The sequence below is a fragment of the Plecotus auritus genome, assembly GCF_963455305.1.
Source record: "Plecotus auritus genome assembly, chromosome: 6".
NCBI lineage: Eukaryota > Metazoa > Chordata > Mammalia > Chiroptera > Vespertilionidae > Plecotus > Plecotus auritus.
The window spans coordinates 79,493,762-79,517,544 of record NC_137773.1 but is presented as its reverse complement, the minus strand read 5'-3'; the positions used below and the strand labels follow the sequence as shown (position 1 = coordinate 79,517,544).

At 40.1% G+C, this 23,783-nt stretch overlaps 1 protein-coding gene and 1 pseudogene across 4 annotated transcripts in view; one reads left to right on the top strand and one right to left on the bottom strand.

Moving 5' to 3' along the window:
- Positions 1-23,783, top strand: part of MSRA (methionine sulfoxide reductase A) — a 411,741-nt gene that overhangs the window by 26,530 nt on the left and 361,428 nt on the right. The window contains exon 1 of one of the 3 annotated variants that reach the window (XM_080676196.1): positions 19,917-20,413. The exons of the other annotated variants lie outside the window; for them this stretch is intronic. Coding sequence (XP_080532322.1) covers positions 20,401-20,413 — 13 coding nt within the window. The 5' untranslated portion in view covers positions 19,917-20,400. Of the gene's footprint in view, positions 1-19,916; positions 20,414-23,783 lie in introns of those variants that run through there. 3 annotated transcript variants of the gene reach the window in all.
- On the bottom strand, positions 12,305-12,794 carry LOC308252127 (large ribosomal subunit protein eL21-like; annotated as a pseudogene). The gene has a single exon. The product of its transcript is annotated as a large ribosomal subunit protein eL21-like (transcript).

Below are 23,783 nucleotides of genomic sequence, written 5' to 3'. Positions count from 1 at the left end.
CAATTTTGATGTCTGTGGATTAATGGTGTCTGTATTCAGATGTTTCAGACCTGTCAGAAGCTTGGGAATGGCATTTGAATGTGTTTCTTAATTTTAAAACACCTTCTATGAGAATTAGATATCAGTCCTAAGTGAATATTTTGAATTTAAAAGAGGAGCTTTAGGCCAAGGTAAAGCCAAATTTTGTACTCTTAAAAAACCTGAAGTCCATTTCCAAATAAAAAAATAGGTCATGATATTAATATTTTGTTTTGGAAGTGAAATGTGAAAGAAGTTGGGCAGTATCAGATTCTAAGAGGACCTTGGGTTGGAGCACCTCTGACTTCTCTCCAGGCTCCTCCCCTCTTCCGGGATCTATGTCTTCTGGCCCCTAAGGACAGTGTTGCTCCCAGCCCTTCTCTTCAGGGGTAGGCTTCTCATCTCTGACTTACCTTGTTCCTTCAGGTTCCCCTTCTCCACTGGAAGCCAGCTGGCTGGAAGTCTGGGCAGGGGCCCAGCAATTGCTCCACAGCTCTTTGCTGCCCTCTGCTGCCTGCAGCAAATGGCTCTTAACCCTCCAGGCCCAGCTGGCCCCATAGGATGTGATTCCAATAGTCTCTCTGCTCCTTCCTTTAGTTCAGCCAACAGTTTACAACCTGATAAATCTTCCTGAAATATTATTTCACACGAGAAGCAGCTCGATTGCAGTGGTTAGATGCACAGACTGGAGGCAGACTGCCTGGGTTCTGTTCCAGCTCTGCCATTTATGAACTGTAGGACCTTGGGCAAGTTAGTTAAACTCTTGTATGCCTCAGTTTCCTAGCCTGAAAAATGGGTTGATAATATCCTTATGAAAAAGGTATTATTATTATCAGGATTAAATGAAATAAAATGAGAAGTGTTTAGAACAATGTCTGGCACATAGTAAGTACTAAATAAATATTAGTTATTGTTATACTTAACACCCTCCCTTTTAGTAATTTGTGCTTTTTTATTGCATAGTAGCTATTGATGGGCCACATATTGTTTATCCATTCACCATGTGGTAGGTTTTGGGATTGTTTCCAGTTTTTGTCTATTAAGGATAATTTTTTTATGAAAGTTCTTGTGCAAGTCTTTGTGTGGACAGGTATTTTCTCACAGGTAGACTTAGGGATGGAAATTTATGGCTTCTGTGGTAAGTATAAGTTGAACTTTTAAAGAAACTACCAAACTGTTTACTGTTTTATATTCCCACCAGCAATTTGTGAGGGTTTCAGTTTGTAGCATCCTCGCCAACACTTGATATTATCTGTCCCTTTTCTTTCTAGTAGGTGATGAGGGATGAATCAAAGATGCCTCTTGGATTTTCAGGTTGAGCAATTGAGTGTTTAATGCTACCATTTAATGGAGGCTGGAAGAAGAATGGACCTTTTTGAGAAAAATAAAAAGTTTGGGTTTGGCAAACTTGAATTTGAGGTACCTATTAACCATTCAGAGGGATTGTTAAATAGGTGTTGGGATGTCTGAGGCCATCTGTATTCTTACCATCTTCCTGAATTCATTAAACAATGGAACGTGGAATAACTGCTTCAATTTTCTGTTCTCTGGATATGTGTCTGATGGTCTGGAAAAAAATCACGTAACTTCTGATGTCAGTTTCCTCATCTATAAAGTAAGATAATCTTTCTTTCCCAAAGGTTGGGTGAAGAGTGAATGAATTAAAGAATGTGAAAGTGCTTATTATCATGGTTATTACTATTAATGCATAATTACCTTTTGTTTATGTCATTTTGTGTTCATTGTGGCTTCTACCCCATGTTTTTTACATAGGCAGTGCTCAGTAAATCCCGATTTAATAAATAAATGAATGCAGATAATGACTAGTGTGTGATGGTGGAGAAGAGAGAGAAGAGAAGGAGGAAAGAGAGTAGATATAATTTGAATTGGCCATCACAATTCCACATTTGAACTTTGTGAAAAGGCAGTTTATCTTTTATGTTTTGACTAGAGGCCCGGTGCACAAAATTCGTGCACGGGGGAAGGGGGGGAGGGTGTTCCTCAGCCCAGCCTTCACCCTCTCCAATCTGGGACCCCTCGAGGGATGTCTGACTGCCCATTTAGGCCCAATCCTGGTGGGATCAGGTCTAAACGGGCAGTTGGACATCCCTCTCACAATCCAGGACTGCTGGCTCCCAACTGTTTGCCTGCCTGCCTTCCTGATTGCCCCTGACTGCTTCTGCCTGCCAGCCTGATCACCCCCTAACCACTCCCCTGCCAGCCTGATTGATGTCTGACTGCTCCCCTGCCAGCCTGTTTGCCCCCAACTTCCCTCCTCTGCTGGCCTGGTCACCCCTTACTGCCCTCCCCTGCTGGCCTGATCGCCCACAACTGCCCTCCCTTGCAGGCCTGGTCCCTCCCAACTGCCCTCCCCTGCTGGCCATCTTGTGGTGGCCAACTTGTGTCCACATGGGGGCAGCATCTTTGACCACATGGGGGCAGCCATCTTGTGTGTTAGAGTGATGGTCAATCTGCATATTACTCTTTTATTAGATAGGATAGAGGCCTGGTGCACGGGTGGGAGCCAGCTGGTTTGCCCTGAAGGGTGTCCCAGATCAGGGTGGGGGTTCCCTTGGGGTGTGGGGCAGCCTGGGCGAGGGCCCTGTGGTGGTTTGCAGGCCGGCCACACCCCCCGGTGACCCAAGCAGAGGCCCTGGTATCTGGGATTTGTTTATCTTCTACAATTGAAACTTTGTAGCCTGGAGCAGAGCCAAGCCTTCTGCTCGCTCTGTGGCGGCAGCCATTTCTGTTGGGATTTATTTATCTTCTATCATTGAAACTTTGTAGCCTTAAGCGGAGGCCTGGGCTGGCCAGCGTGTGCGGAAAGCTTGGCTTCCTCCATCACTGGGGAAACCCAAGCCTCCCTCCTGCTCTCTCCGTGGCCGCAACCATCTTGGTTGGGGTTAATTTGCATACTTGCTCCTGATTGGCTAGTGGGTGTGGCTTGTGGGCACAGCGGAGTGATGGTTAATTTGCATATTACTCTTTTATTAGATAGGATACCGGGAAGAATCATGGAAAAGTAAGGATTCAGGGAAATATTTAGATAATAACACTTATCACATTAAGCATAGTAGTTTTAAGTGTCTTAGATATCTTCACACTAGATTTTAAGCTTCTTGAGAGCTGGGGCAATTTCTAATGTGCCTCTGGGTCTCCAAGAGCGTTTGCTTACTGCTTTAAACATAATATGAACACAGTAAATATGTGTAAACGAATACATATACTTTTTAAACTTCTCTCTTTATTCTAATTAATGTGACAAGCATTTGATTTTTGGTTGGTTGGTAGATGACTCTTCAGCAGGTTATTTCCTTCCTGTTACCTTAGGATGTCATGGACATGCTCCTAACATAACCTGTAACTGTAATTACTTGTTTATATACCTGCTCCGTGAGGGGGCTCCATGTCTCTGGCACAGGCCTGCACATTGTGGTTGTTCAGATCATGCTTGAAAGAATTGTTCTCAGTGGACAACTGTATTCAAGATGTAACGAATATTTGGGAAGGAAGACCAGATCTGTGCTCTTTGGGGTTTTAGATTACAGATCTAAAGATCTAAATCTAGGGAAGGAAAGAAAATAGGTAAATGGTCAAGTAAACTCTATTACCCCCATTTTCTATCTTGTGGACAGGAGAGATATATTCTTGATATGTTTAGGGAATGGATACTTATTACTGTCATAAATCTTAGATGACAATATTAGCTCATGTAAATATTTTGAGACATCCAGAACCCCAAAAGTTCTTGTCAGATTAGCTCACTAGGGAGTGTTTTCCTTGATTGGCTTAAAATAAAAAGATTTTTTTTTTAATATATTTTATTGATATTTCACAGAGAGGAAGGGAGAGGGATAGAGAGCTAGAAACATCGATGAGAGAGAAACATCGATCAGCTGCCTCCTGCACACTCCCTACTGGGGATGTGCCCGCAACCAAGGTACATGCCCTTGACCGGAATCGAACCTAGGACCCTTGAGTCCCCAGGCCGACGCTCTATCCACGGAGCCAAACCGGTTTCGGCAATAAAAAGATTTTAAACTGTTTTTTAGAAAAACTTTTTTTCTGTTGAACAAAATCTTGTTTGAACCCCATACATATAATTCATAAAAACAGTTACTCTAGTTAATGCAAGGCTGATGTCCTAGAACCTCATGTGCTTATCATTTCTATGTCTTCTGTAGATGCCCTGTCGCATACAGGGAACCCCAGGGGATTCCCTGGAAGATAGTTTGAAAAACCACAGGTTTAGAGGAGGTCTGTGCACTTGACCTCCTATTCCTTCTGCCATGCTCAGTAGACTTCCGCTGAATCTGTAGAAAGATTTATTTATTTATTTATTTATTTATTTATTTATTTATTTATTTTTAATAAATCTTTATTCAGATTATTACAATTGTTTCTCCTTTTTCCCCCCATAGCTCCCCTCCACCCGGTTCCCACCCCACCTTCTGCCCTTATCTCCCCCCTCCACTGTCCTCATGCATGGGTGTATGATTTTTGTCCAGTAACTTCATGAACGCCCCCCATACCCCTTTCCCCCTGAGAATTATCAGTCCACTCCCTTTCTATGCCCCTGATTCTATTATATTCACCAGACTATTCTGTTCCTCAGGTTTTTAATTCACTTGATTTTTAAATTCACTTGTTGATAGATATGTATTTGTTGTTCATAATTTTTATCTTTACTTTTTTCTTCTTCCTCTTCTTTAAGAATACCTTTCAGCATTTCATATAATACTGGTTTGGTGGTGATGAACTCCTTTAGCTTTTTCTTGTCTGTGAAGCTCTTTATCTGACCTTCAATTCTGAATGATAGCTTTGCTGGGTAGAGTAATCTTGGTTGTAGGTTCTTGCTATTCATCACATTGAAAATTTCTTGCCACTCCCGTCTGGCCTGCATAGTTTCTGTTGAGAAATCAGCTGACAATCGTATGGGTGCTCCCTTGTAGGTAACTAACTGTTTTTCTCTTGCCGCTTTTAAGATTCTCTCTTTGTCTTTTGCTCTTGGCATTTTAATTATGATGTGTCTTGGTGTGGTCCTCTTTGTATTCCTTTTGTTTGGGGTTCTGTGGGCTTCCTGGACTTGTAAGTCTATTTCTTTCACCAGGTGGGGGAAGTTTTCAGTCATTATTTCTTCAAATAGGTTTTCAGTATCTTGCTGTCTCTCTTCTTCTGGCACCCCCATAATTCTGATGTTGGTACGCTTGAAGTTGTCCCAGAGTCTTCTTACACTATCTTCAACTTTTTGGATTTTTTTTTTCTTTTTGCTTTTTCGGTTGAGTGTTTTTTGCTTCTTTGTATTTCAATTCTTTGACTTGATTCTTGTGTTCCTCTAGTCTGTTGTTGGGTCTCTGTATAATATTTTTTATTTCAGTCAGTGTATGTTTAATTTCTAGTTGGTCCTTTTTCATATCTTTGAGGGTCTCGTTATATTTATCGGCCTTTTCCAGGATATTCTTGAAAAGCCTTATAACCGTGGTTTTGAATTCTATATCCAGTTGTTTGTTTTCCTCCATTTCTTTCGTTTGTGATCTGTTTCTTTGATGCCGCATGTTCACTGCTTCCCTGAGTTGGTAGGGTAGATTTGTGTGCTAGGTTTCCTATATGGCCAGTGGGTCGGCCTCCCCAGTTAACCTGAGGTGGACACTCTTGGTGCACCCCTTTGTGGACTGTGTGTACAGCCTTGTTGTAGTTAAGTCTTGATTGTTGTTGGTATCACTGGGAGGAATTGACCTCCAGGCCAGTTGGCTGTAAGGATCAGCTGTGTCTATGCTGGGAGAAGTTCGGTGCTGGAGACAGCCTTATAGGATTAGACTTGCCAAATTGCAATAGCCTCTGTGCTCAGGTTGGATCGGGTGGAGTCTCAGGGCGGAGCAGACAGTCTTGGCTTCCTGTCAGCCTTGCCCTTGCGCGCGTGCACGCCTGCAGACCTCTGCCTTTCCCGGCTCCCGAGTCTCCGCCCGAGAGTCCAGATTCCCCCCACAAGAGCGTGGGTCCCCAGGGGCTCGCCTGGAACTGGAGTTCAGTGCAGTCAGAACTGGGGCTCAGTGCAGTCAGGAGCTTCTGACTCCCTTCCACTAGGGAAAGCCTGTGGCAACCTCCGCAGCCTTTGTGCGCACTGGCATGCGCGCGCCTGCAGACCTCTGCCTTCCCCGGCTCCCGAGTCTCTGCCCGAGAGTCCAGATTCCCCCCCGTAAGAGCGCGGGTCCCCAGGGGCTCGCCTGGAACTGAGGTTCAGTGCAGTCAGAATTGGGGTTCAGTGCAGTCAGGAGCTTCGGACTCCCTTCTGCTAGGGAAAGCCTGTGGCAACCTCTGCAGCCTTTGTGCACACTGGCGTGCATGCCTCCAGAACCCTGCCTGCCAGGGCTCCCCCAGGTCTCCCCTGGGTCTCTGAGTCTCCGGGTGCCTTTCTCTCTACCTGGCAGTCTAGACTTCCCCTGTATGAGCCTGGGTCCACGGGGTTTTGCCCGGGACTGGGGTTCAGTGCAGTCAGAACTGGGGTTCAGTGCGGTCAGGGGCTTCCTTCCCCCTTCCGCCAGAGAAAGTCAGCCAGGCTCTCAGCCACCCTTCCTCTCTGCGCGCACAAAGACCCTTTGCCGTACCTCCAATTCTGTGAGCTTTTCTCTTTCCTTCTAGTTGTAGAATTTTCACTCAGCCAGCTTTCCTGTGGTTCTGGATGGTGTCCGTTCTGTCTTTTAGTTGTAGTTTTGAAATTGTTGTGTGAGGCAGCAGTTTAGGTGCTTACCTATGCTGCCATCTTGGTTTCTCTCTCTGTAGAAAGATTTAACCTGCTACCATCTGCCACCACTAACTTTTAGGCTGTATAAAACTTATAAGAATCATTCCTTTCTGATTATACTTTCTTTTCTTACTCCCCCCCCCCTTTTTTTTGGTTAATCCTCACCCAAAGATATTTCTTCATTGATTTTTTAGAGAAAGTGGAAGTGGGGGGAGAGACAGAGTGAAACATCATATGAGAGATATACATCAATTGGTTGCCTCCTGCACACGCCCTGACAAGGCTAGGGATGAGCCTACAATCGAGGTACATGCCCTTGATTGGAATCAAACCCATAACCCTTTAGTCCATAGTCCAACACTCCTATCCACTGAGCCAAAATGTCTTGGGATGATTGTACTTTCTATGTGAAGTTGAATAAAAAGATTTGGGGCTACTAGTAAATCAGGTAAACAGTGCACACTGAGAGGAAAATGCCCCATATTTATGAATGTACCATTGTGAACTTATAGGCCCATGGTCAGTATCCTTGTGGGAACAGAGTGGTGTCCTGTCCAAGTGAGTGGCTGGGAGAGGAAACCACAGGGAGATGGAGGAGAGGTAGGGAATAAAGGGTTGAGTCAGATCATGGGTTAGCACAGAGAAGGCCTGCGTAGGCCTGCTGGGATCAGGGTACGTGTGAAGAGCAAGGTGAATCATGGGAAGAGAAGATTTGCTAATGTAGAGGAGGGTGACTATCAAAATTTTGAATTCACTAGGGTCTGGCAGTTAGGGAGGGAAGGCAGTGTGACTGAGTGTTTCAGGAAGGGCCTGGCAGTCCAGGAGAGCAGGCTGCCTGAGGAGTCAGAACCAAGACAGTAGGCCAGAGGGAGCGGTGTTTCAATGCCGTCAGGAATCCTGGAGTTGGCTTGGATTGAACCAAGTCAAAAGTAAGGCATTAGAACAGGGGTGGGCAAACTTTTTGACTCGAGGGCCACAATGGGTTCTTAAACTGGACCGGAGGGCCGGAACAAAAGCATGGATGGAGTGTTTGTGTGAACTAATATAAATTCAAAGTAAACATCATTACATAAAAGGGTACGGTCTTTTTTTTTATTTCAATAGTTTTATTCATTTCAAACATTTTAACAAGAAGAATGTAAACACTAATTATTATAATTTGAAACTTCAAAAAATGGAGGAATCATAGCACGATAACATACCTTATATTGAAGACGACAAAGGCAAAATAAAATTGCCTAACAAAGGAAAGGTACAAAAGCCTTTCAAATTAAACTTAAATATAATAAAATAATTTAAAACTAAAACAAATAGAAAAGAACAAAATGTGTAAACAGTAAATTAAACATTTTCTTTAGTGCAACTTCCAAATTATGCCCGGGACGTAGATGTAGATGGCAATGTAGACTGGGTTGAAAGGTTTTTGGTCTTTAAAACATCAACTTCAGTGGGAACAGTGTTGTTGGTCTCCTTTTTTAGCTAATGCATCAAAGTCTGGAGTTAGTTTTGTTGTGGCTATTCTCAGGATATATCTGAGGTGTTCGTCAGTTAAGCTGGATCTGTGAGGGGCTTTGTTGATGCTCATGACGCTAAATGTCTGCTCACAAACATAGGTTGACCCAAACAGCACCAGTATCTTCTGTGCCATCCTCCGGATGTTTGGAAAAGTGGCTTCATTAAGTGAAGCATAAAAGTCTCTTAGTTCAAGAGAGCTGAATTTCTCCTTTAGGACAAAGTCAGACTGAAGAACGATGAGTTCCAGTTGCACCTCTTCTGGTGCTGTTTCAGGGTTTTGTGACAAAGGACAGGCCACCAGTTGAAGTGACTGGTCAATTTTTTCAACATCAGAAAACCGACGACAGAATTCTGCATGCAGGTCATCCAGTGATTTGCTGTATTTCTTCACGTTTTGGATGGTCTCCTTCTGTGTGGCTAGTGTGGCAAAATGAGTGAAGACTTTGTCTGAAATTTGTCTGGAAAAGAAAATCAGCTTCGATTTAAAGGCTTTCACATTAGTGTACATGTCATGTACATACTGATCTTTTCCCTGTAGCTTCACATTTAGCTCATTCAAATGTGAAAATATATCTACAGCAAATGCAAAGTCACACAGCCAATTCTTGTCACTCAGCTCAGTAAATTCGTCAGACTTCCCCTTTAATTTCAAAAATGCACCAATCTCTTCTTTGAGCTCCCACACTCGTTGGAAAACTTTGCCCACACTCAGCCAGCGGACACGAGAGTGGTAAAGTAAGTCGTGGTGATCCACATCAGTTTCCTGCAGAAACTTAATAAACTGACGGTGCTGAAGTCCCTTTGCTCCAATGAAATTAAAAAGCTTTACGACTGGATTAACAACATGATTAAGTTGTAATATAGACTTGCAAAATGATTCCTGGTGAATAATACAGTGAAGAAAAATAACATCTTGGTTAGGGTTCTCCTCTTTCACTTTATCCTGAATTCTTTTTAGCATTCCAACATTTTTTCCAGTTAAATTTGGAGATCCATCTGTCGTGACATTAGCAAGTTTACTCCATGGTAGCTTCATTTTCTCGATGACAGTAGACACCCGGTCATACAAGTCCTCTCCCCGTGTTTTTCCTTTCAGTGGCTCCATGGCTAAAAACTCCTCCGTAATTTCAAAATTGTCACTAATCCCTCGGATAAAAATTAAGAGCTGAGCAGTGTCCTTTACGTCATTACTTTCATCCAATGCTAGTGAATAAAATTTAAAGAACTCTGCCTTACTATTTAACTTGTTGGCCAAGTCTTCATCAATCAGTTCCACTCGACGAGTCACTGTCCTGTGCGATAAGCTGAGTTTTTCAAACTTGCCTTTGCTCTCTGGACACAAGAGACCTGCTGTCTCTATCATATATTCTTTCAAAAACTCGCCTTCAGAGAGAGGTTTGCTAGCTTTTGCTAATTTGAATGATAGCATAAAACTTGCTTTGGTAGTTGTCTCTTGAATTGCAGTTTGTCTGTGAAAGACATTTTGCTGAGCCTGTAATTTAGCCATCAACCTCTGTGCAGTAGCCTCCCGTTCTTGAGGTGACTGCTTGCTAGCATAGTTGCCATGCTTTGTGGCAAAGTGACAGCTGAGATTGTACTCTTTGAAGCCTGCAAGTGTTTCCTGGCATATCAGACATACCGGCATTGATGGGACTTCGGTGAAAAAATATTTTGTTGTCCACTCCCTCTTAAACACTCGGCATTCACTGTCCACTTTCCTTTTCTTTGATCCACTCATGTTTAATATTGGGCTAAAACCAACAGTACCGTTCTCTTATTAAATTCTTTACTAAAATAAGACAGTAAAGTATAAAAACAAGTGATTAAATTTGCTCTACTATAACATTTTTGGTCTTCTAAAAAAAATATATATATATAACAAAATCATCTGAAAAAGTTCAGACATGGGACAGAGGCACACCCTGACCATAGAGAACAACCCCTTTCCTCCATAGGAAACCTGTGTATCTTTCACACAGGCCCTTTGTTTATGGTAACACACATAGCTGCACATTGCTGTGTCTTCCAGACACACTTGTATGGGAGGTGCTAGGGCAGTGCAAAACATGGGTAACCAGTAGTTACCACTAGCACTTCCGTTACTGGCAAAAAACAGCCGCAGTGCACATAGTGTGAAAGAGCCCATTATCAATGTCAGATTGCATCCACTGGACTCTATAAAAACAACCAAGTGCCACTTTTAAATGCCCATTGCAACAGTTTTTCTTATTAAAAGCTGGAAATGGCAGGATATTTATATATATACCCCTACTGTGACAGCCTGGCAGAGCATTACAAAGGAGAAAACCCAGCATCTGGTGATGTCCATAAGTACAAGACTTCAGGCTGTCATTACCAGGAAAGGGTTTCATCCAAGTATTAGATATGAACATTTGATTTTCAGTTTTTCATTTGTCCAATTACTTCTGAAACCCTGAAATTAAGCGATTTTGTAATAAAATCTTTAGTTCATCACATTTCTATACAATCTTTTTGTTCAACCCACTGAATTAGGGTTCGTTCACACTAGCCGTGCTGCCGTTGCAGTGTGGTGCAGTACTGCAATGCAGCGCAGCTAGGGTTAATGCAGGATACACAGGTTTCCATCATGTTTGAGTTGATGCTAATGTGCAGTGGTGCATGTTAACACAAATGCCCTGTAGCACGCATTTTTACAGGCGCAAGGGGGAGAAGCAAACGCAGCGCAAAATGCATTTGTTTTGCCGCTAACACATGCGGTTAGTGGCCACAGTAGCGTTACTGATACCGCATCCGTATCAGCAAAAAAATGTAGCCGCAGCATGTCTAGTGTGACATGTCTTCTGTGTGTCTTTTTCCCTGCTGCGCGCATCCGAAGTGGGAAAAAAAACTGCAGTGGATACAAGCCTTAAAAGCTGAAAGTCTTTGTTGTTTTATTAACAAGTCATTGTGATGTACAGAATGTGGGAACAGGAAAAAATTGTGTTTGAGTAGAGCTCTTAATCTTACCTCAGAAAGGCTCTGATACTGTGCTCTCCAGGGGCGTGTCTCCCTACATCACCACGATAACGTGTCTACGCATTCCCAGGGTGATGTTGGGGGACGAGTCCGCGGGCATTACAAGGAGCCTCTGGAAGATTGAGAGGTTGTTCCTTCTACTGAATGGACGGATATAAATCCGCCCACTCAGAAGAAGGAGCTGCAGCCGTGTTTCCCGACGTTGCCATGTTAACACTGCTGCTGGTGAAGGAGCGGAAGGGAGAGCAAGAGAACCCTCCGCTCTTTCGGCTCCGCGGGCAGGATAGAACAGCCGAACAGGCCGGATCCGGCCCGCGGGCTGTAGTTTGCCCACGGCTGCATTAGAATGTGATGGATAGATGCCTGAAGCAGATTTATGGACAAGGCTTTATAGCTCATGTATAGTATTTCCTCTTTGTAAGAGGCTTAAAGGGCTTTTGTGGGTTTACCTTGGGAAGTAATCATTCACAACCCTCAAAAATACTGGAGAAAGTGACTGCAACTTTATTTTTATTGAGATATAATTCTCATACCATAAAATTCACCATTTTACAGTATATGATCCAGCAGTTTTAGTATATTCACTAGGTTGTGCAACCATCACCACAAGTCCCAGAACATTTTCATCTCTAAAAAGAACCTGCAACCTGGGCATGTGCACGGACCAGGGAATCGAACCTTGACTTCCTGGTTCATAGGTTCATGCTCAACCACTGAGCCATGCCGGCCGGGCAATTTTTACTTTTCTTAATGATTGCCCTGGAGTTTGCAATACATATTCACAACTGGTCAAAATCCACTTTCAAATAATACTATGTACCACTTCACAGGTAGTGTGAGTGCCTTATAATAACAAAACAATCCTAATTTCTCCCTCTTGTCGCTTGTATCATCATTGTCATTCATTTCACTTATATATAAGCATTCATAAGTGTTTATACACACACACCATAAAGCATATAATTGAGTACATTGCTGCTATTTTTTTAAAAAAAATCAGCACAGAAGTCTTTTTTATTTTTGTCCCACTTATCATGCCATGAATTCATAGGGAATGGGTTCCAGCAGCTCAGACTCCTTTCCATTGGTTCTCACAAAGCGTGCTTCTCTGGGTGGAGAAGGCTGCCATTTCAGTTGAACTCAGGTACCTTTCTCTTTGGTTTCCTTCTTTTTCTGATCATGTTCCTTCACACGTTTCAGGAAGCTATCAGGAAGCTATCTTGGCTCTTAGAGTGCTTAATGTGCTCAAAACGTACATTAATTCTCTTGACAAGAATCTTGCCCTTAACTTGCTTATTCATAATAATGCCTACTGCATGCTGGGTGACATTGTAGACTCCCAGTTTTGCCATGGTAACATTTGTGGGGCCTTCCTTTTTGAACAGTGCCATTCCCTTGATGTCCACAATATCACCTTTCTTGTAGATTCACATGTATGTGTCCAAAGGAACAACTCCATGTTTTCTGAAAGGCCTAGAAAACATTTAGTGGGGCCTCTCCTCTTTCCCTTTGTGTTAGTCATTTTGGCAAATTATTGGAAGATCGTGGTTCTGGCTGAAAGGAAGCTTGCTGCTATTCTTTTGGACAAACTGTTATCTGTTAGATCACTTAAAATTTTTTTTAAACTAAATTTATTGGGGTGACATTGTTCAACATGATCATATAGGTTTCAGGTTACAAGATCTGTATATTGCACTGTATTCCCATCACCCAAAGTCAGCTTTTTTCCTGTCACCATATATTAGGACTCCCTTCTCTCTCCACCCGCTTCCCTCTGGCAACTACCACACTGCTGTTTGTGTTCGTGAGTTTCAGTTTTATATTCTACATGTGAGTGAAATCATATGGTTCTTAGCTTTTTCTGACTGACTTATTTCACTTAGTATAATATTCTCAAGGTCCATACATGTTGTTGCAAATGGCAGTATTTCATCCTTTCTTATGGCTGAGTAATATTCCATTGTGTATATGTACCACTTCTTCTTTAGCCACTCCTCTATTGCAGGATACTTTTTTTTAAATTTAATAAATCTTTATTGTTCAGATTATTGCAATTGTTCCTCTTTTTTCCCCCATAGCTCCCCTCCACCCGGTTCCCACCCGACCCTCTGCCCTTAACTGCCCCCCCCACTGTCCTCATCCATAGGTGTATGATTTTTGTCCAGTCTCTTCCCACACCCCCCACACCTCTTTCCCACCCCCGAGAATTGTCAGTCCACTCCCTTTCTATGCCCCTGGTTCTATTATATTCACCAGTTTATTCTGTTCATCAGATTTTTTTATTCACTTGATTTTTAGATTCACTTGTTGATAGATATGTATTTGTTGTTCATAATTTTTATCTTTACCTATTTCTTCTTCTTCCTCTTCTTAAAGAATACCCTTCAGCATTTCATATAATACTAGTTTGGTGGTGATGAACTCCTTTAGCTTTTTCTTATCTGTGAAGCTCTTTATCTGACCTTCAATTCTGAATGATAGCTTTGCTGGGTAGAGTAATCTTGGTTGTAGGTTCTTGCTATTCATCACTTTGAATATTTCTTGCCACTCCCGTCTGGCCTGCATAGTTTCTGTTGAGAAATCAGCTGACAATCGTATGGGTGCTCCCTTGTAGGTAACTAACTGTTTTTCTCTTGCTGCTTTTAATATTCTCTCTTTGTCTTTTGCTCTTGGCATTTTAATTATGATGTGTCTTGGTGTGGTCCTCTTTGGATTCCTTTTGTTTGGGGTTCTGTGGGCTTCCTGGACTTGTAAGTCTATTTCTTTCACCAGGTGGGGGAAGTTTTCAGTCATTATTTCTTCAAATAGGTTTTCAGTATCTTGCTGTCTCTCTTCTTCTGGCACCCCCATAATTCGGATGTTGGTACACTTGAAGTTGTCCCAGAGGCTCCTTACACTATCTTCATATTTTTGGATTCTTTTTTCTTTTCTGGTTGGGTGTTTTTTTGCTTCTTTGTATTTCAAATCTTTGACTTGATTCTTGTGATTCTCTAGTCTGTTAGATCTCTGTATAATATTTTTTATTTCAGTCAGTGTATGCTTAATTTCTAGTTGGTCCTTTTTCATATCCTCGAGGATCTTGCTAAATTTATCAGCCTTTTCTAGAAAATTCTTGAAAAACCTTGTAACTGTGGTTTTGAACTCTATATCCAGTTGTTTGCTTTCCTCCATTTCTTTCATTTGTGATCTGTTTCTTTGTCTCTGCATTTTGGCTGCTTCCCTGAGTTGACAGAGTGGCTTTGTGTGGTAGGTGTCCTATAGGGCCCAGTGGCTCAGCCTCCCCAGTTACCTGAGGTGGACACTCTTGGTGCACCCCTTTGTGGGCTGTGTGCACAGTCTTGTAGTTAAGCCTTGATTGTTGTTGGTATCACTGGGAGGAATTGACCTCCAGGACAATTGGCTGTGAGGATCAGATGTGTCTACAATGGGAGAACTTCTGTGCTGGAGACAAGACTTTCAAAAGCCTCTGTTCTCTGCTTGGATGGGGTGGAGTCTCAGAGCGGAGCAGACAGCATTGGTTTCCCATCAGCCCTGCCCTAATAGGCCCCTGTGTTTCAGTGTCCCGTGGTAATCGCTGCAAGCACCTCTGAGAGAAAGCCGCCCTCGAGTTTCGCCTTCTGCCAGACAGTCCAGTTTCTCCCTGAATGAGTTTGGGTCCCCAGAGTCTCGCCCGGAACTGGAGTTCAGTGCAGTTGGGAGCTTTTGTCTCCCTCTCGCTTGAGAAAGCCAGCCGCGTACTCAGTTACCTGCCCTCTCCACGTGCACCTCTCAGTACCTCTGCCTTCCGCAGTTCCTCTGAGTCTCAGTGTGCTTTTCTCTTTCCTGACAGTCCAGTTTCACCCCTTATGAGTGTGGGTCCCCAGAATCTCGCCCGGAACTGGAGTTCAGCGCAGTCGGGAGCTTTTGTCTCCCTCCTGCTTGAGAAAGCCAGCGTGCACTCAGTTGCCAGTCCTCTCCGCACATGCCTCTCAGTACCTCTGCCTCCTGCAGCTCCTCTGAGTCTCAGTGTGCTTTTCTCTTTCCTTCTAGTTGTAGAATTTCCACTCAGCCAGCCTTCCTGTGGTTCTGGATGATGTCCATTTTGTCTTTTAGTTGTAGTTTTGAAATTGTTGTGCGAGGCAGCAGTTTAGGTGTTTACCTATGCCACTATCTTGGTTTCTCCTATCGCAGGATACTTTTGTTGTTTCCATGTCTTGCTCACTGTGAATAATGCTGCAGTGAACACAGGGGTGTATATACTAGTATATCTTTGTGAATACATGATTTCAAGTTTTTCAGGTATATGCCTAGGAGAGGGATTGCTGGGTTCTATGGTAGCTCTATTCTCAATTTAGAAAAATAAAACCTTATTATTTTACCTGTACTTATTCCTTCTTCAGTGCTCTTCCTTTCTTTATTCAGATTGAAGTTTCTAATCATGAAAAGATGTTGGGTTTTGTCAAATTTTTTCTCTCTGTATATTGAGATGAAAAGTGTTTTCTGTCCTTTATTCTATTAATATGGTATATTACATTGATTGTGTTTTATATGTTGAACCAACCTTGTATTCCTGGGATAAATCCCACTTGAGCATGGTTTATAATCCTTTTTATATGTTTCTAGATTCAGGTTGGTAGTATTTTGTTTTGAATTTTTGCATCTATATTCACAAGGGATATTGGTTTGTAGTTTTGTTGCAATACCTTTGTCTGATTTCTTTATTGTTTCTCTATTCTCTATTTCATTTATTTTCAGTCTAGTCTTTATTATTTCTTCATTGGTTATTTAGAAGTATTATTTGATTCTCATATATTTGTGATTATCCTAATTTTTTATGCTGGTATTGATTTCTACTTTTATTCCATCATAGTTGGAGAAATGCTTTGTATGATTTCAATGGTTTTGAATTGATTGAGGCTTGTTTTATGGCCTAACATATTGTCTGCCTGGAGAATGTTCTGTGTACTCTTGAGAATGTGTATTCAACTGTTGTGTGGAGTATTTCATAGATGCCTGTTAGGTCTGTTTGCTTTATAGTGTTGTTTAAGTCTTCTATTTCTTTCCTCTTCTTCTATATAGTTGTTCTGTCATTATTGAAAGTAGAATTTTAAGGTCTCCAACTATTATTGGAAAATTGTCTTTTTGTAAGAATTGTCTTTTTTTTTCAATTATTTCATTATTTGCTTTATGTACTTGTGTCTCTTATGTGTATACTAGAGGCCCGTTGCACAAAGAGATTCGTGCAATAAGCCTTCCTTCCCTTGGCTTCCAGCACCGGTTTTCCTCCAGCACCTGGGACCCAGGCCTTTGCTCCGGCCAGAGTCTGCCTTCTTTGTCTTTGTTGCAGACTCAGGCTGCAGTCTGCCATCTTCGTCTTCACTGCAGACTCTGGAGTCTGCAGTCTTGTCATCGCTGTGGTACTCTGCTCCTGTAGATCCCTTTGCCCACTCCCCCCGCCGCCCTCCCTCTCATAGCAGGCCCGCCTGGCTAATCCACGCCTGGAGCAGCTGGGCGGCCGCCATCTTTGGCCTTCTAATTTGCATACTCACTCTGATTGGCTGTGGGCATAGTGGAGGTACAGTCAATTTACATGTTTGTCTATTATTAGGTAAGATATGTTCATAATAGTTGTATCTTCTTGATGAATTGACTCTTTTATCATTATAAAATGTCCTTACTTGTCTTTAGTAACAATTTTTGTCTTAAAGTCTATTTTGTTTGATATTAGTGTAGCCATTCAAGCTTTCTTTTGGATGCTGTTTGCATGGTGCATATTTTTCATGCTTTTACTTTCAACTTATTTGTATCTTTAAATCTAATATATGTCTCTTGTAGACAATATGTAGTTGGATCATTTATTTTTATCCATTATGTGAATTGGATTTTAATTGAAGTCTTCAGTTCATATAAGTTTAATGTAAATATTGATAAGATTGAAGTTACTTTTTCCATTTTCTCTTTATATTTGTTTCTTTTTTGTTTGTTTGTTTTGGTTCCTTTGTTCTTCCATTACTGCATTCTTTTGTGTTAAATAAATATTTAAAAACATTTTTGTATGGTAACAATCTAGTTCTCCCACCCTTTTTAAGTGGTTGCTCTGAGGATTACTGTTAACATATTTATTTATAATAATTTAATTTAGATTAATACCAACTTAGCTTCAATAGTTTACAGAAACTTTGCTTCTATGTAGTGCTTTTCCATCCCTCCTTTATCCTGCTGTCACAGTTTACCTCTTCATAAACTATATGCCCACCAACACAGATTTTAATTATTACTTTATGCTATTGTCTTTCAAATCAGGAAGGAGAAAAAGAGTTACAAATAAAAATGCATTTATGCTGGTTTTAATATTTGTGTTTATAGTTACCTTTATTATGCTCTTATTTTCTTCATGTGGGTTAGAGTTATTGTCTAATTTTCTGTTATTTTAGCCTGAAAGAGAAGTTCCTTTAGTATTTATTGTAGGGCAGCTCTGCTAGCAATAAACTCTGTTTTTGTTTATCTGGGAATGTCTTAACATCTCCTTGATTTTTGAGGGAGAGTGTTGCTGACATAGAATTCTTAGATTTTTTCTTTCTTTCTTTCAATACTTTGAACATGTTGTCCCACTCCCTTCTGGCCTCTATCATTTCCAATGAGAAATCAGCTGTTAATCTTATCAAGGCTCCCTTGTACATGAGGAGTCACTTTTCTCTCGCTGCTTTCAAGATTCTCTCTTTTTCTGTAGTTTTCAATACTTTTATTATAAGTTTCAAACACACTGTCATTCTGCCCACCTCTATTTGAAAGGATAGCGCAGGACTTTTGTTGCTTTAATTCATCCCTTATATCTCTGTAGCATTTCTCTGATCTTTCAAATTTATGATTTAGTAATATGTGGTTTTGTTTTTTATTATCATACTAGAGGCCCAGTGCATGAAATTCATGCACCTGGGGGTGGAGGGGTCCCTCAACCCGGCCTGCGCCCTCTCTCTCACAGTCTGGGAGCACTTGGGGGATGTCTGACTGACGGCTTAGGGGAGTGGTCCTAAGCCAACAGTCGAACATCCTTAGCACTGCCACGGAGGTGGGAGAGGCTCCCGCCACCACTGCTGTGCTCACCAGCCCTGAGCCTGGCTCAGGCTTCTGGCTGAGCAGCGCTCCCACTGTGGGAGTGCACTAACCACCGGGGGCAGCTTCTGCATCGAGCGTCTGCCCCTGAAGGTCAGTCTGTGTCATAGCAACTGGTCATTCCACCGTTCGGTCAATTTGCATATTAGCCTTTTATTATATAGGATTTGATAGATTTAGAAAACTTTAGAGTAATATTTGTGTGATCTATGGCCATAATTCATTTACCTAAGAGATTTGTTGAGCACCTACATATGAAAAGTTCTATGCAAGACTTACAGTTTTCTTAGATAAGTGACAGATGGTCCTGCCTGTGAGGTGACACATTTGCTTGATAGAGGACACATGCTCAGCTAACTACAATACAATTAGAATGAAGGTATGCTGAGTATAAACAGAGTATTTTTGGAGCACAGAGGAGGAAGTCACTCATTTTTATATTTGACAGATAAGCAAACTGAGGATTATATAGATTAAGTAATTTGAGACCTTGAGGTTACATACATTAGAAAGACAGGGCCAAGGACTATAACCTGTTATTCTGGTTCTTTTTATGAAACCATGGTGATTATAGAGTGTGGTTAGCTGTATTTTCAAGCATCAAAGGTAAAAATGTTTTTTTAAGTGAAATATCAGAAAATGATTTGCAGACGTTGATGATGTTGGTACCAGGATTTGCATATCATACCACAGTTTCCTGTTTTCAAATTATTAGTTGATCTGCAAAGGACAGGTAAATATGTGAAGCACAGAACGGCTAGTTTGCTTCAAAAGATGTGCATGCTACAAATAAAAATAAACAGCATTTATACTTTACTAGTATGAATTTAGCAAACAAGTGACTATGTTGAAAATTGAGATTCAAATATTAAAATATACTTAATTTTACTAAATCCATCCTAAGTATTTTCTTTTCATTTTAATTGATATTTATGCTTTGAGAAAAGAATTCCCCCCTTTACCTCTTGTAAAATTTTGGATAGGTTAAATTTATAAAATTAGAGTTTCCTTAATACTAGGAATTGCTGATCAGTCAGAACTATGCTCTTTTCCCATAGGGTAAAGCAGTACTTACTTGAGCATAGAGTTTTAATTTTAATCTGTATGCCTCCTTTTCTATTCTCCCATGATTCTTTGCAGCGGGGCAAGAGAAAGCAAGTCTCATAAAAAGAAATACAGTATGTGGTGCTTATTAAAGTTACATACATCTCTTCTCAGAGGAGAATTTTGATTTACTGCAGGTTGTGCATATGTTGCATATGGACATTTCTAGGGAACAGATTCCTTATTACTAAACAATGAATGGCTTCTAGTATTCCATTATTGCTCCGGGAACATGTTAGTAATGATGATGAAAGGTAGGATACCATGAAATCTGTAAGGTGATTTGGCAGAAGTCGATGCTGTTGGTGCCAGGATTTCGGTACCGTACCACATTTTCCTGTTTTCAAATGTATTAATTGATCCGCAAAGGACATCTTTTGGAGACAAGCATTCAGACAGACTGGCACAGGCTGGACCTCCGCCAAGACTGCTCGGAAGGTTGCCATACTGGGAGCAAAGAGTGAGAGAGAGAAAGAGGGAGAGAGAGAGGCAGAGGGAGAGCTGAGGAAAGAAAAAAAGGCAAGACTTGGCACAGCTCAGTCAAATCAGCTTCTTTTGTCTGCTTTCTCGGCTTGAGCTTCAGGAAAGAAAATCGTCCTGGGGTACAGAAAAACTCAGAACTTTTTGGTTTTCAAACTTAGAAGGTTTTTAAAGTCTCTTGGGCTATTTGAAAGTATTGGTACATTCAATGACGTTTGGTCACAAGTATTTAGGGAAATAAAAGCCTTTTTCAAAATGAAGCTTCCACAGTGTCCATGCATTTGGGAAATACTGTACTTGATTTTTTGCATGTATGACTATACCATGAGAGACAGGATTAATATAGAAGATGGCAAGGCAAATTTCTAATTAGAGAGAATATTAATTTTCTACAAAATAAAGTTTGTTCATCAATACAAACCTGCTCTCAAATCAATCAGACATCCTTCGGAATGTGTTCAGAACGTAAGTTTATAGATTTTATTTTATTTTTTTCCCATTTATAGACATTCACTTTTCAAGCCTTTCTAAGATTTCATGCAACCTAGCCAGGAAGTCAGAGTAAAAGTTGTTTTATCCATGTGTTTAAGAAACGTTTTCTTAAAGCAACAGCTTTTATTTCTGCTGCTTCATGCTGTTCTAAACTACATCCCCCAGCAATGAGTGACAACACTGAAGACCAGAAAGGCAAGCTGAAGACACCCGACTTCGCTTGAAGGGCAAACAAGAAATGTGAGCTTGGTCATTATTTTTGTGTGTGTCTTTGCTCTGAACCAGTTTTTGGAGGTGGGTGGGGAGGTGGGTGGGGAGGTGTCTATGTCTAAAAGATGTGTGCGATTAGGGAATTCTCATTGTGAGAAGGAAATGATAAAAGGTAATTTTTATGATGTTGGCAGAAATGGCTGGGAATGGTAGAGAATAGAAGTTTAAATCTTTTGGATAAGAAGTAGTGAGCTGTGTTTGAAATACTTGGAGAAAAATTCCATTATTTTTAGCTCATTAGATTGTATAATTAAACGATTACTATAGCTTGGCTCTCTCAAAATGTTTTAAGTAGAAGGAAAATCTACTAAAAAGTTCATCGATTTTCTTTTCAATATTACCCAGTATTTTATTTGCATTTATACTTTATATCTAATTTTTTAACAATAAATGTTTCCTATTAGGCCTGGTTATGATTACATTGTGATAGTTCTGCTGTTAAAAATCAGCCTTATTGTAGGATAGATTAATTGTAAGGCACGGTTTTTTGTGGACCACCCTCTTTGTTATAAATATTCTATTTCTAAAGAAGAGAGTTTGAGTTGTAGTAGGTTATGATTTCCTGTAATATTATATTTCCTTTTTATTTTATATACTAAAAGAATACAGGAAAATCGTATACATTCACATAAGTACCAATCATTTTGGACAATATAAAAGACTGCTCCAGGATCTATGCTTTTGTTTTGAGTATGCAATCATGGATTTGTTAATCCTTTCTCAATTTTTTTTTTTGTTTATATTATTGCACGCTTTGAATAATCAAATTCTGAAATGGTTTTTATAGTATTGTAATGATACATCAGCAATGGCACTTAATATACAAGTATAGTAAATATATATATAAAAAGGTGTTTGCATAGTTAAGCTTAATTATTTACTTCAACTTTTTTGCTAATCAACATTTTGATCTTCCATAAAATGAAATCACTTAATGTTCATGTGTGTTGCCAACATGACGACCTTTGTTTTATAAGCTTCTTTATACACCACCTCGCTGATACTCCTAAGATGGACGCCAAAACATAAAAGACGTGCTGATAGGCACTGGAAAGGAGGTGTTTGCCTGGCCACTGTCTTCATTTTTGAACTGATCACAGGATCATTCATGCCTGTACTAAAACCCAACAATAAGTGAAGCAACAAGGAAGTTCAATACGTTAAATTACAGCTACATTTTAATACTGACCGTCCTATTACCGATTTTATTTACTTTAATTTACTTCTTAAACAAGTTTGCTAAATATGCAACTTCTTTAGTTTGTTTAAGACCATTTGCCCTTAAAGTTGGAATTATTTGCTAGCTTATTTCCTAACTTCTTTGTAGCGAATTCAGTAAGAGCAAACTTATTTTTTATCCAGACTATTTTATGTCTAATTATTTTCTAACACTATAATAAAAAGTAAGTGAATATAAAAACACAGATGTCAGAACATACCTTTAGAAATCTTTAATTTTTTTTGTACTGGTAAAGCTACATGTATAGTGTTTATTGGATTTAAGATTTAATAATAAATATTAACTGTAATACCCAACAAAGTTTTTTACCAATATATTCTCTCTGGCCTACTTGTTACATAACTTAAAATGAAAAAGGTCCCATATTAAGATGCTCCTTGTTAACTGGGTATAACAGCCACTCTTTTGTACAACCTTTTTTTAAAGGTATGTTCAAGAAATTGTGTTGATTACATTTTCAAGCATACATTTAGGTTTAACATAATGCATTCTTCTTTACTTTTAGCCCTTTTATTTTACAAACACATTGACATAGGTTATTAATATTTCATATTAGTATTAACATTTCAAATCTTATTTTAAAGTATATAAATACTAGTGGTATGATTGTAGATGAACTCTATCTCAGCACGTTTTTTTGTGTATATTTTGAAGTAGAATTATTAAGACAGAAATGGATTAATAGTTAACTTCTACTTGATGCCTATTATTAAGTCTCATTTAGATGTATATACCTGAACATACGAACACACAATTCTGTAAACTAATGCAAACCTCTCAGGGGGCCTTAGTCTAGCATTTTGTAATTATTCACTCATTTATTCATTTAAACAAATGTTTATTGAGTACCCATTTAAGTATGCTAATATTTTATTGATAAAGTTATTTTGGGTAACAGGGAAGGATGCCTCATACATGGATGGCAGATAGAATGGATTTAAAATAGATGTACAAAATCCTAGATAGGAAAGAACACTATTGTAATGAGATTTATTTCAATAGGTTAAAGTATGTTAACTTTTATTGCACAACATATGTATTATAGAATGTTACTATGAAAAATCAGGCAATTAGTTGTAGCCCTTACAGCTATAAGATTTTGTTAATCATTATTTAGGTTGCTGTGTTTTATTGGCCAAAAATCTCCAGTAGTTCAAGTCTTCTCACAGATGTGTAAAATAAGCAATTCAAATGGTGTGAGGAAGAAATTACACAGGGAAGACTGAACCACTGCTCACATTCTAGATTTTACATATGTCAAAGTAGGTGTCATTGAACCTTCAAAGATATGGCTGTAATGTAAAAAACAATGGCCTGTTTATGAGGAATTTTTTCCTTTCTTTTGTTTACTTTTGTGGGTAAAAGGAAGAAGAGGCCAACCCCATACTTGTAAGCCAGCAAGCGTGGCCCTCAGAAAGTAAGTTTGCTAGGGGTGGCGTATTTTAAGTGGACCAATCAGTTCACTTTCAGTAAACTCTAATGTTTTGTTTCATTTTTTTTTTTTTTTTAGCTTTGTTCACTAACATGAAGACTCATAGGCAAAATATAGCTTTTGACTCTAGATGTAAATGAGCATTTAACTTGTTTATTCCATGCAGTTTTTCTTTAATATAAAAAGAAGATATAGGTTCAGATCCTGAAGAGGAGATAAAAATCACATGAGCCAGGGAGATGAGCTTGGAAGCTGTTGTAGTGGCCAAGGCCCGTGTCAGGGCTGGTGATCAATGGTAATGAAGATGGGAAATATTTCAGCTGTAGGTATGGACTGCTGAAGTAATTAAATATTCCCAGAAGGCCTGCTTTGTGCCAGGCACTATGCCGGATGTAGGGGAT